The sequence below is a fragment of the Emys orbicularis genome, chromosome 19 (assembly GCF_028017835.1).
Source record: "Emys orbicularis isolate rEmyOrb1 chromosome 19, rEmyOrb1.hap1, whole genome shotgun sequence".
Taxonomy (NCBI): Eukaryota; Metazoa; Chordata; order Testudines; family Emydidae; genus Emys; species Emys orbicularis.
In genome coordinates, this window is record NC_088701.1 from 19,673,008 (window position 1) to 19,686,677 (window position 13,670).

Here is a 13,670-nt window from a genome sequence, read left to right on the forward strand (position 1 = left end):
GTCCATCCAGCCCAGTATCCTGTCTACCAACAGTGACCAATGCCAGGTGTCCCAGAGGGAGTGACCCTAACAGGTAATGATCAAGTGATCTCTCTCCTGCCATCCATCTCCACCCTCTGACAAACAGAGGCTAGGGAAGCCATTCCTTACCCATCCTGGCTACTAGCCATTAATAGACTTAACCGCCATGAATTTATCTAGCTCTCTTTTAAATCCTGTTATAGTCCTAGCCTTCACAACCTCCTCAGGCAAGGAGTTCCACAAGTTGACTGTGCGCTGTGTGAAGAAGAACTTCCTTTTATTTGTTTTAAATCTGCTGCCCATTAATTTCATTTGGTGGCCCCTCGTTCTTATATTATGGGAACAAGTAAATAACTTTTCCTTATTCACTTTCGCCACACCATTCATGATTTAATATACCTCTATCATATCCCCCCTTAGTCTCCTCTTTTCCAAGCTGAAAAGTCCTAGCCTCTTTAATCTCTCCTCATATGGGACCCGTTCCAAACCCCCTAATCATTTTAGTTACCCTTCTCTGAACCTTTTCTAATGCCAGTATATCTTTTTTGAGATGAGGAGACCACATCTGTATGCAGAATTCAAGATGTGGGCGCACCATGGATTTATATAAGGGCAATAAGATATTCTCCGTCCTATTATCTATTTCTTTTTGAATGATTCCTAACATCCTCTTTGCTTTTTTGACTGCTGCTGCACACTGCGTGGACGTCTTCAGAGAACTATCCACGATGACTCCAAGATCTCGTTCCTGATTAGTTGTAGCTAAATTAGCCCCCATCATATTGTGTGTATCGTTGGGGTTATTTTTTCCAATGTGCATTACTTGACATTTAGCCACATTCAATTTCATTTGCAGGGCTGGGAGCTGCTGTTAGCAAAGCCTGGCCCTGGGAGTGAGACGATGGCCGCAGGGCCCAGCTGATGCCGAGGTAGTGCTAAAACTGCTCAGTAGGAGGTGCCATCCCAGGCAGACAGGTCCCTACTGGCAGGTAGCTGGGGCTGGAGTGCACCTGGGTTTACAGCGACTTGCCCTGTTAGTGAAGCCAAAGGGCTGGGCTCTGCCCTTTCACGGCGTGTGCCGATGGGGTTTCGGGGGCAGGGCGGGAACACCGCTTGCTCACGGACCCCTCGATCTACACTGCCCTGTCAATGAACCTGCTGGCCTAGAGGATCGTGTCCATTGCCTGGGGAGGGGAGTGTGAATGGAGGAACCGTGCCTGGTGTCAGGATGGGCACCCGATGATTTGTAGGGTGAGACAATGCCAGAGTCCGGGTCTTATCCAGAGGTGGAGCAGTATCCTGTTGAACCAGGCACATTTGTGTGAGTGCAGAATTCTCTTGTGTGGCCTTTTCCCCCATGGGAGTGGATGGAAAAGACAGTCCAGTTGCAGGGCTTGAACCCGGGGCTGAGGCACGGGACGGCCCCTGCTGTTGCTCTGGCCCGTCCACACAGTGCACAGGGCTGTCTCAGTACAAGAATGTCCAGTATGGCTCGCTGGTGCATGGCTGGGGTGGCAGCTGCTCCTCACCCCACCCCAGGTCTCTCCAGAGAGCCAGGCCCACTGGCAATGCCCTCTTGCCCACAGCCTCCCTGGGGAAGCGACTGAAGGCCCGGCCTCGCGGGGGAAACGTGGTCCAGCCCGATCTGCTTTGGCCACGCTGAGCAAGAAAGGAGCCAAAGCGGCGGAGAAGGATATGTGCCACTCCTCCATGCATCCTGGCAGTAGGAGCTCTTGGTAGCTGGGGTGTCCGGTGGGCCTGGGCGTAGCTGAGCGTCCTCCTGGTGCGATGGGGAAGGCGGCACCCACAGGGACCCCTAGCTGCGGCAGGACCAGGAGCGCGGTGTCACCAGCCCCCAGAACGTCTTCTGTTGAGAACCCCCCCGGAAATCCAGTTAGTGACAGAACCGGGCCCTTGCTGCCCTGGGGGGTGATGGACTCGGGGCCAGGCCAGAGGGAGGGGGACACAACCAACTGACTGAGCTGCAGGGAGGGCCAACACCCCTCGCTAGAGGCACAGGCCCATGGCCACGGCCTCGAGGAGAGGGCCCCGGCTACTGGGCGAGAGCGACAGGCTCTGACCCAGGGGCCTAGACGAGAAGGCTGCCCTAGTGCATTAGGGAGATAAGTGACCCGCGATGAGGCCGGGGGTGTCTGGTATGGCAGCCGGGTAAGATCTGCCCGAGACCAGCCTCCAGCCCGGGTGCCCTCACCTGCTCGAGCGGGCAGTGGATCTGGGCGTACCACTCCTGGCAGTACAGGCACACCTGGATGCCCTGGCCGATGAAGAGGCAGGTCCACATGATGATGTTCCAGATCGGGCTCTTCCGCTTGTCATTCAGCAGGAAGTTGAAGGTCACTGAGGGGAGAGCCGAGGGGGAGGCTGGTCAGCGACTGCCCCATCTCACGCGCCTCCTGTCCCCACCCCACTGGGGTCCCCCCATCTCTGCTGAGTGACCCTGTAGCCGTGTGAACTGGGCCAAGACCCACCCAATCCTCTCCCATCTATGCGGCCGGTGCTTCATCGGCCACTACCGGGGGCTGGTGTGGGGCTGGCTAAGGTGCTCTCCGTTTGCCCCCTTTTTGCCCTGGGGGCCGAGGAGCCAGGCACTAGGCGGCGCTCACCTCCGATGATGGCAAAGAGGGTGAACATGACGGGGTAGAAGAAGCCGAAGCAGAGGGTGATGACGTATTCGTGGACGATGGCGGACGTGATGAAGACAGACAGCATGGCTGCGACCCGGGACCTCCCTCTGAAGAGCTGGAAGGCAGGGAGAAGGCACTGAACCAAGGAGCCACAAGGAGCAGGGTCCCAGACCCCAGCTCCCCTCAGGCCGATGGGCCATCCTATTATTAACCCTCGCCCTGCCAGGAATGTGTCTTGTGCCACGCCACCCTTATGGTGAGACCCCCTCCTTGTCCTTCCCCCAGCTCCGCACCATCACTGCATAGATCCCTTCTGCTGCACGAGACCACCCCGCAGCAGGGAGCTGGATCCAGAGGCGGGAGCCTCACTAAGTGCCCCTCCCGGTGTCTACTGCCCCAGCCCAGGACCATCTCTGGCTGCTCGCCTGGCACCCTGAGTTGGACGGAGAGCAGCAGAGATCCTTTCAGAACCCAAAGCCACCTTGCATCATCAGCAGTTCCCGTTTCATTGAGTCCAAGGGCACCATCCTCACCACCTGGGCTGGCGAACAAGGCTCCAAACGCCCCCACCCCCACCCCTGCCAGGTTCTGCAGTGACGGCCGCAACGTCCGACCGGCGCCAGGGCCACGTACCCAGAACAGGTCCTGGTAGAGGTAGTAGTAGAGCCAGTCGTGAACCACCACGTTCCACGTCCGGTAGTAGGTGGCAAAGGACGTGGAGTTCCACCAGTCCTGGGCGTGCACGCGGGGAGAGGGACGAGGGAGAGACGGGAGTGAGCCCGGGCCGAGTGTGCCGCAGCGCCCACCCACGTGTGCACGCCCATCTGCAGCACCCGTGGTGCCCACCTGGCGCTCTGGTGTCCCCCAGCCCTTGCCCCTGCAGCTCTGCTCCAAAGGTAGTGCCCTCTGCCCAGCTTGTAGCCCCCAGACAGAACTGCCACCCCTTCCCCTCCCAGCTCCGTGGCACAGGGGAGCCCAGCTGGGCCTGGGCACTGCAAGCCAGCTCAGGAGCTCCCAGCAGAGGGCAGGCAGAGCCCTGGCACGGGGCACCCTGGCTGAGATTTCAGGGGTGTGGGGAGGTGAGGCCCTCGGGCTTTCCATGGGTCCCAACCCAAGTCAGGGTGGGTGGGGACAGGGTTGGCCCCAGAGTGCCCCCCCCCCCTCCGCTCACCTTGTAGAAGGTCCGGTCGGCAAAGCGCAGCATCTCGGCGAAGGCGTTGAGCCAGCAATGCAGGAAGGCGAAGAACGACAGCAACAGCAGGAAGGTCCCTGCAGTGGCGAGAGGGGGCGTCTGGCTAGGGGAGAGGTCTGGGTTGGGCCGGACGGCTCCCCCCCGCCACCCCAGTGCAGCCTGTCACCCCCGGGGCCTCCTCCTCCCCCACCCTACGCCCTGGGACCGCTTGCCAATTCCCATCGCCGAAGCCTCGCCAACCTCCACGCCTGCTGTTCCACAGGCAATTGCCCCGACCCTTAGGGGGCACTGCCACCTAGCCCAGCTACCCTTGCCCGCTGGTTAATTACAGCAATTATCACCCCCCCACTCCCATACGACCCCTCCCCCCACAGCCCATACCACACACCCAGCTCCAACCACCTCCTCCCCACACAGCCCCCCCATGCACCCGGCCCCACATGACCCCTCCCAGCTCTGCACAGCTCCGCCCCCCTCTCCCCAGCCCCACCCCAGGAGGGGAGCGACGGGGGGCCGGGTACCTGGCAGGGTGGCGTTGAAGATGGACAGCACCAGCGTCTTGATGCTGAAGGGCTGCTTGCTCATGTTGGTGAAGACGGGGATGCAGAGGCGCTCCAGGATGAAATAGCTATAGAACAGGCAGCCCAGGAACTGCCGGGGGGACCCAGTCAGGGATGCTGCTCCCCCCGCACCTCACAAAGGGCCCCTGGACGGAGCACGCTCTGCTGGAGCGCAGGGTTAGATCTGGGGACACTCCCCACTCCAGCTCCTCCCAGAAGCCTCCCTCAGCGAGACTGAAATGCTTGTCACTGGGCATCGGAGTTGAGAGGCCCGGAGCAGTTCACACCTCCTCGAGCGATTGCCTCAGGCTCTCTGCAGACTCAGGCAGACGTCTCGGCGCTGCTCGCACTCAGGCCACGTGGGCTTTTTGCAACCACAAGGGCTAGAGGCTGGATTTTTTCCCCCCCAGGGTCCAATTTCAGTCTTTCGTTGGAAATTTGAAAATCGACAATTTTCCGCCAAAACATTTCCACTTTCGGGCATTTTTTGACACCCCCCCCCCCAAGTCAAAACTCTCCGCTGGAAGCAGACACTTCTGCCGGAAAACGTTTTGTCAACCCCCGCTCCCCCACCCCTGATTTTCCAGCAAAAAACAGGTTTGCTGGGAAAGGTCGATTATCCTCATTTTACAGATGGGAAACTGAGGAACCAAGGGACTGAGTGACTCGCCTGGGGTCACAGGGGAGTGTGTCACAGGGCAGGAGGGGATTGAAACCACACAGTCATCCTTCCCTTCTGCCAGCTGGCATCGCGCATGGCCCTCTCTAGAAAAGGCCTGAGTGACGGTTCTCCTCTCTGTAGATTTCTGGCTGGTGGGAAGGCCACGTCTACTCTTAAAACTCTGCAGCGTCGTCCCTTGCTACAGCGCTTCAGGGTAGCCACGTGGTGAATCTACCTCCCCAAGAGGCGGTAGCTAGGTGAACGGAAGGATTCTTCCGTCCGCCTAGTGCTGTCTACACCGAAGGTTAGCCTGGGATAGCTGCACCTCTCCGGGGTGTGGATTTGATCCCTGAGACTGATGTCCGCGTAGATCAACCCTCACATGTTCAGGGTCTAATTGATCGAGGGATCAGGGCTGGGAAGGACCTTAGGGGTTTTTCGACATTCTCTGCAGCATGGGAACGTCTGGGTACGTCTCACCTAATCAATCCCCTGTCTCTGGGGGCCTCGGGCATTGGTGGCACCACGGTCTCTCCTGTTCTTTGCCAGTGGCACACATCAGTTCAGCTCCCCCGGGGACTGAAATGCTTTAGCCCGATTGGGCTCCACATAGGGGTATCTGGGTGAAATGCAACGGCCTGGCTTAGGCAGGGGGTCAGACCGGAAGGTCAGGGCCCCTTCTGGCCTCGAATGCTATGAAAAGATTTCAGAGGAAAGCAGCTGTTCTCACCTTGGCGAAGTTCTGAGCGACGTATTTCCACCGGACATAGGGGGTCCTGGGGGAAGGGAGTCGGTCAGTGGCTGGAGCTTCAGACTATGCCCTCCCCCCATCCTGCGCCCTTGCTCACAGACCCAGCATGCTCATGGGAAGCAGGTCATGCCTGGGAGGAGTGGGGCTGCCCCCAGGTGTGGATCTCTCTGCCCTCAGCACAGCCCCACCTCCCCCTCTGCCGTGGCATGCAGCAGGCTCACCTGGGGTAGCTCTCCCTGTAGATCAGCGTGGGGCAGAACAGAAAATACAAGTACGTTGACAACGCAGGCGGCTTCACCTCCCCTGGAAGGAGAAAAACAAACGTGTGGCTAGGAAATGTCTGTTGGGAGTGCCGGGGGAGAGGCAGAGGGGCATTGGCTGGCACTGGGCCCTGGCAGAGAGCAGCCCTGGCTGGCACTGGGTACCAGCAGAGAGGGGCCCTGCGATCAGTACTCACCGTCCGGCGGCTTGGCATGGATGATGCCGGGCACGGCCTCCCGCAGGAACGAATGGCTTTTCATCAGGAACCGGATCTGGAGAGGAGGGAACAGGGAACTTTGCAAAACCCAGCTCATGCTCCTGACCTGGCCTGTCCCCAGAAAGCCATACCCCCACCCCCACCCCAGCCAGAGCTGCAGCAGGGCTGGGAGAGTCCCCGGTTCCCTGGAAGACAGTGATGCATGGACACCGTGCAAAGAATCTGGCTAGCTCCCGTCACAGCTCCAACCTTCCCTCTTCTACCTGCATCCCATGTGGACCCCCCAGTGGAAGCTGGGCCCCCCATCCCGGAAGGTAGGATGACCCTAGCTTTGTGGGGCTGTGTGAGGAGCCAGATGCTCAAGGAGACTCCAGGAACTTGCCTAGAGAAACATCTGGTTGAAGACATCTACAGTGGGGACAGCAGGAGTACGGGACAGCTGGATGGTGACTACAGGACAACTGGTCCTGCTGAGCCATGGGGACCTCCTGCCCTGCCTGTGCCTGGTCCTTCCCCTCTGTGCCCTGCCCCATGGCACTCACCTGCTCGAGGATGACGATGAACCTGGATGCGGGTGGGAGCTGGTGCTGGATCACCATGTAGATGGGGTAGAAGCCAAGCACGGCGGCGTGGCAGGCCAGCAGCGCCCCCCAGAGGATGGCAGTGAAGAGGCGGGGGAAGCGTACGGTGTGGTAGGAGCCAGCCCACAGCTGCAGGGCTTTGTAGGGGACCAGCAGGGTATGGAGGAACATGACCAGCCAGGTGGCCAGCACCGTGGGGAGACGCCCGAAGGCAAAGATGAAGAGGTCAAAGTCCAGGACTAAGCTGCAGGGGGAGAGGAGGGCGACACAGGACTCAGAGCTGCACCATGGACCCGCCATGTATCATGGGCCCTAGGGACACTCATGGCCCTACGGACCCTCAGGGCCCTATCACATTCCTCTAGGGGTGTTTGTGGCCCTACGGACCCTCAGGGCCCTATGGCATTCCACTAGGGGTTGTTCGTGGCCCTACGGACCCTCAGGGCCCAATGGCATTCCACTAGGGGTGTTCATGGCTCCATGAACCTTCACTAGGGATCTTTGTGTCCCTAAAGCCCTCCAATGAACCTTCACTGCCCTATGGCAAACACTACAGACCTTCCTGACCCTACAAACACTGGCGAAGGCTGCCCCAGGCTTTCTGCCAGTGCTCCCTTGGGAAGCCCTCGGGCCGCGTATTCTCACCGTGTAGGGCAGGGGTGGCCAACCTGAGCCTGAGAAGGAGCCAGAATTTACCAGTGTAAATTGTCAAAGAGCCACAGTAATACGTCAGCAGCCCCCAATCAGTTCCTCCACCCCCCTCACAGCGCCTCCCACCCACCAGCAGCCCTGCCGATCAGCACCTCCCGATCAGCTGTTTCGTGGGGTGCAGGAGGCTCTGGGGGAGAGGGGGGAGGAGCGAGGGCAGGGCAGGCTCAGGGGAGGGGGCAGGAAGGGGTAGAGTGGGGGCAGGGCCTGTGGCAGAGCCAGGGGTTGAGCAGTGAGCCCCCCCCACCCCCGGCACATTGGAAAGTTGGTGCCTGTAGCTCCAGCACCGGAGTCGGTGCCTATACAAGGAGCCGCATATTAACTTCTGAAGAGCCGCATGTGGTGTAGGGGAAGGGGCCCAACTCATGTTCTTGTGGTTAAACCCCCCTCCCACACGCCCTGCTGGTGTCATCGCTGGATGGGCAGAGAGGAAGGGGGCGACCCCAGAAGGAGTCTCCCCGGAGCGGGGAGAGGGAGGGGCTGGAGAAAATGCCACTTCCTCCTCTTTAGTGCAAGCTGTGGTCCCTCAGGCTGGGCTGTGGAGCCCTGGGGATCTGCCACATCCCCAGGCATACAAGGCTGTGATTGGTTGGGGGTGGGGATCCTCCTGCCACCCTCCCCCAGGAACACTGTGCTCTGATTGGTCAGGGCAGGGATCCCCCCAGGCCACACCCCCAGGCAAAAAAAACCGTGATTGGTCGAAGCGGGGATCCTCCTGCCATACCTCCCTTGGTCGATGAAGTCCACCACGACAGTGCTGACAATGAAGACACAGAGCACGGCGATGAACATGTGGTAGATGGTTCGGAAGTGCTCCACCTCCAGCAGCTCGCTGGAAAAGAGCCGGGCAGGGAAGTCATGCTACCCGCCCAGAACTAGGGGAAGGGCAAGGACTGACCCACCCTCCCTGTGTCCACAGCCTCTTCCTGGCTGGGAGGGGGGGAGGGAAGACACAGAGCACGGCGATGAACATGTGGTAGATGGTTCGGAAGTGCTCCACCTCCAACCTTCAATAACAAAGCTGCAGGCAGATCGTCATCCCCATTTTACAAGTGGATAAACTGAGGCACAGAGCGGCAAAGAGACTCGTCTGAGATTGTGGCACAGCCAGGACTCCTGACTCCCGAGCTCTAGCCACTAGGCCCCACTCCACTTCCAGAGTTGAGTCAATGGAACCCAGGAGTCCTGACTCCCAGCCCCACCACTCTAACCAGTAGATCCTATTCCCCTCCCACTGCCAGGCAGAGAAGGCAGAGAACCCAGGTGTCCTGACTAAATGACCCAACTTATGGAAGCTCCAGCACAAGGGCCCCGCCCTAGGGGCGCACACAGCTTCCCCCCCAGCTCTGTTCTCCCCCACCTCCCATTCTGTAAGATCCAACAGCACAGGGGACATTCCAGGGCATGTCGGGTGTGTGTGTGGGGGGGGGGGGGGGGGCAGTTCTGGATGTGGGAGGGGAAGTCCCTCACCCCAGCTACTCCTTGGTTGCCTCTAGGGTCACTGAGCAGCCCTCCAGTCTCCCCTAAGCAGCCCCAGGATAGCTTCTTACTGCGATGAGTCCACCCTGTCAGGTGCCCTGTGCTGGGCATTCAGGGCTCTGGGTGGGTGTTGGGTCCATCCCAGCTGGATGTGTTGCAATGTCAGGCCCTGCCCCCTTGCCACCCTGCATCAGGCTGGCACACCTGGGCATTGCGGTGCAGCTCCCTGCGCCGTACTCACTCGAGCAGCGACTGCCGGTCGACGAACACCTTCCGCTTCTCCAGCAGGGAGCCTCTCCCCCTAAAGGATTCCAGCGGGGATCGGGGTTAGACCTGGGGGAGCAACTCCCACCCCCGAATCGGCGCTGCTTTCCTAGTGCACCTTCCAGCCCAGGACAATGGCCCCCCCTTTCTAATGAGCCGGTGCATGCTCACCGCTGCTGGGTGGAACCAGCAGAGCTCAGCTGTGTTTCACAGGCCCTACACTGCTAATGGCTAACGGGGATTCTCCTGCCGCTCACGCTGCATGGGACTGGGCTTCTGGAGTAGCCAGGTTCATGTCCACTGGCACCACGAAGTTCCAAGCAGTAACCACAGACTGGGGAAGGGGCTTGTCACAGCCACCTCCCCACCTCCCCACACCCACTGCACTTCTAGGATAGCGAGCAGCCAGTCACCATCCCCACCAGCTGCAAGGTGAGTGGGCGGAAGGTGTCCCCCGACGGGGATCAGCACATGGGGGTCTCCAGTCTGATGCTTAGAGCGCTGGTTAACAGACCAATAGATGCTGGCGTTCCAGCTGCCTTTCGGACCCTGTGACGCCAACACAGCCTGTACCCTAACGGGCTCACGGGCTAACTGGACATGGGGTAGGAGGGGAAACTGAGGCACAGAGGGGGGCAATGACTTGCCCACAGTAACGCAGCAGGAACGGGACTTGAACCCAGGTGTCCTGAGTCTCAGCCCAGCACCCTCACTACCAGACCAGGCTGTGGATGACTCTACCTACTCAGCAGGGGGGCCTGGGCAGGAGGGGGTGGGGCACCGGCTTTCAGCACCGCTGCCATGTCAGTGCCCCCATCCCCCGTGTCACACCCCAGACACCCCCTTCTGGGTTAGGTGGGAGAATCCCTGGTTGGCTGGTGGCCAGGAAGGAGATCCCCAAAGCAGGGGACTCCCCGTGGAGGTGCCTCGTGGCGGCAGGGGGAGGAGCCCCAGAGCCGGGGGGAGGAGTGGGGTGCTGGGTGGGTGGATCCCCGCCCCCTGCTCTCACCTGTCCTCTCTCTCCAGCCGGGCCTTTCTGTGGGGCTGCAGGTAGCACCGCGCAGCCTCCTCCGCGGCCTTGTCCAGCAGGTCCCCGAGCTGCGCCTGCATGTGCTCCAGCAGGTCTGACTTCACCACCTGCCCCGGGGTGGGGGTGGGGGGGGACAAGGTGGTGACTGGTCTCCCCAGAGCGTATCCCAGCATGCACCTGGGAGGTGCCTCCCCCCTCCCCTCGATTTCTCACACCCTCATCCCAGCTGCCTCCCTTCAGCCCCCAACCAGCTCTGCCAGCTGGTGCCAGGGCCTCGGGGGGCCAGCTCCTCCCAGCGCCCTGCTCCGGAGCCATCAGCATCCTCCCCTGGCCCTGATCCCCCACCACCCGCCCAGGAGACAAGCTGCCTGGGGGGAAGGGCTCTCCCATGGGCCCCCCCCCATTGCTCCTTCCCCAGCAACCATCCACGTAGCCCCCAATGCCCACTCCATCCCATCCCCCCAGCCCTCCCCAGAGCCCTGCCTTACCTCCATGCGTCTCCTCCATTGGATGAGGCTGGTGATACTGTCCGGTTGCTCGATGTTCCCTGGGGGGGGAGCGGGGAGCAGGGGGCAGCGGGTCAGTCACGTGTCACCCGCTGGGTGGTGCCCCCTGGAGGGGAGGTGCTGAATAGCGCAGCTCCTGTCAGAGCCAGGGGTGCATTGGGGGCCCCTCATGTCCACGCCAGAGGGGTCGGCAGCTCTCTGAGGGCCTGATGCCCTGGCAACCCAAACCCACCGGCACCGCAACATGGCCACGTGGCAGGGCCGGAAAGATCCCCATTTGCCTGGAGGTTTGGGGATCCCCCCCACCCCATTTCCGCCACGACTTGGTGCCATCTCGTATTGGGTGACAGAGGCGAATTGGAGTGGGATGGGCCCATGGAAACCAGCCCACCGAGCCGGCACCGCTGCAGGAGGGGTTGGATGCCAGCCCAGCCTGCTGGCTCACAGGGACTGGTGGGGCATTGACGTGCCAGCCCCAGTGCAGGCCGGTGCCACCCCTGAGCCTGGAGCTCCCAGGGTTGCAGCTGCTGGGTCGTAAAAGGATGAGGGGAAACGCCTGAGCTGCCAGCCCCACCTGGCAAGCTCCCTGCCTGTCCACCCCAGCTGGGTAATATACAGTCCCGCCCCCCCCCCCCCCCCCCCCGCTACCTGGGCATGGGCACATGGGTCTGAAATGCCAGATGCTCACCACAAGGTACCTGGCAACCCACATGGCTGTAACATGCCACAACCAGGCACCCGCACATGGCTGTGACCTGGCACATGCCTCTCGGGCACACGCTCCTCCAGCCCCAGGCACCAGTGACATGCCCCAGGCTGCGCCGTCCCCAACACCTGCATGCTGGGCAGTCCCTGCTCTGGACCCAGGCACCACCCCCCCCCAGCTCTGATGCCCTGGCAGGTCCCATCTATACTTGGGCGCCTGCCCAGAGCTCCTGAAATGCTGCACCCCACCTCCCCTTCCTCCTCCTCCTTCCTATCCCCCCGCCCCCGCTCTGCCCCTGCTCCTCACCATCCAGCCCCTGAGTCTCCTCCTCTTCCTCCTGCCTTCGCCCCTCTCTCTTCCTCTGCCTGGCTCCGCCAGGGGCCCTCTGGCCTTGCTCCATGTCGGTCCCAGAGGGAATGGAACTGGGTCAGAGCGGCCGCCCCAGAGCTACCATCCTCTTCCTCCCCCGGGGCTGCCTCCCTCCCAGCGCTGGGCCCTGCCCGGTCAGCTGATTGGCAAGGGGAGTAAAGTCCTTGGAGGAATTTTTCCACTCTGGGATCCAGGCTGGAGATGGGAGCCTTGGACCCTCCTCGCAGGGGTGATAAGATAAAGCCCTTATCAGGGCAGAGATAGCAGGGCCTGTGGCTCCAACCTCTGCCCCCAGCCGGGGTCACCCCCCCACACACACACACACTTTAAAACTTTGCCTTTGGGCACATAATCATCAGGTCCCCGCCACATGGGATGGGCCTGGGCAGAGGTGGAGCGGGCACCTAGACTGGTACCTTTGGTCCCCTATGGGCCGGTGTGGAGACACTCAGAGCCGCATCCCTGTCTCTTGCTGATTGTGGGTACCGCTGGCTCTTGGATATTCCCAGCATGCTTTGCGCAGGGGAGTTGCAGCAAGAAAGAGCAGGATGGGTGCCAGGCTGGGCTCCCGGTTAGCCCATCCCCTGCTGATCTCTGTTCCCCCTGTGATCTCATTGGGGCACGGCGCTCATCTCTGCTCCCTGCCCTACACCGTGACTGAACAGCTGCTATGCTCTGCCCCAGAGCTGGCTGCATCTCAGTCGGGGAAGGGAAAGGGATCAGCATTAGGTCTAAGGAAGCTCCCAGGAGGGGAGAGGGTGTCACACCTGCTTATACCAGTGAGTCATTTGGCCCGCAGCCTTGCAAAGTTCCAGAGTGACGATTCAAACATCTTCTTTCTAGGCACTGCTGCTTAGGGACCACCACTCTTCCTCCGCCCTCTGCCCCCCCTCACAAGGGGCTGTCTCTGCCCCACACCACGTTCCCTTCATGCCCCAGAACAACCCACCCCCCTCCATGAAGAAGCATCTCTGCCCCTTTTTCTCCCACTCTGCAGTGGGGGGGGGGAGCCAAACGGACCCGTTGGCTGTACAAGGCAGCACCCTGCTGGCATTCAGCCTGTCTGGCAGCCTTGGACTTCCCAGCAGGGCTAAGGCCTCTTGGGGCTGAGGGGGAACTTTGAGCCAACCGCCCCGGGCTCTTATCGGCAACTGATGAAGGGTTACCGAGGCGATACCTCTGCAGGGCTGAGCTCTCAGGCCCTCCAGCCGCAGGGCTGGGGCTGGCTTGGAAGAAGCTACATTTTACGGCCCTGCCCGCACTTAAAGAAATTTTTGAACCCAATTTAGTGCTGATGCCAGATCCCCAGTTGGCAGCCCCCTAGCCAGAGGCCTCCAGCCAACTCTGGGGCAGGGCCAGACCTGGAAACTCTCCCCTGCCCCCCATCTGCCCCTGGAGGGAACCCCCAAGGCGGGGGACAGAGATCTCATCCGGGCTGGTTGAAAATTATCTGTTGAACTGTTTCCTGAGGGAACATTAGGTTTTCCACTAAGTAAATCTAGTCACGGTCCGGCCTTGCTCCTGCAGGAATGGCTGATATTTTTTTTGGTAAAACAAGCGAACATGTGAAAGCCAACAAAATGTTCTTTGCGATGCTGCCATGGGGCCTCATGAGAGTTGTAGTTCAGATGCCTCATTCCCTCACTCTCTTCTACAGGCCAGACTCCTCAGCTGGACTCTATCTCCCATGAGGCACTGCCTCCTCTCTCCAAGAGGGGA

The 13,670-nt window shown here is 60.6% G+C and overlaps 1 protein-coding gene across 1 annotated transcript; it reads right to left on the minus strand.

The window, feature by feature from the left end:
• Positions 1–1,837: 1,837 nt before the first annotated feature.
• On the minus strand, positions 1,838–11,982 carry SOAT2 (sterol O-acyltransferase 2). Its single transcript, XM_065419534.1, has 15 exons — positions 11,889–11,982; positions 10,859–10,917; positions 10,350–10,477; positions 9,318–9,377; positions 8,322–8,429; positions 6,851–7,133; positions 6,288–6,363; positions 6,052–6,133; positions 5,810–5,855; positions 4,380–4,509; positions 3,838–3,935; positions 3,300–3,398; positions 2,646–2,781; positions 2,234–2,379; positions 1,838–1,888 (listed from the first exon to the last, which is right to left on the minus strand). Exons 1-15 carry the CDS (start codon positions 11,980–11,982, stop codon positions 1,838–1,840), a joined length of 1,596 nt encoding a protein of 531 aa, XP_065275606.1.
• Positions 11,983–13,670: the final 1,688 nt, after the last annotated feature.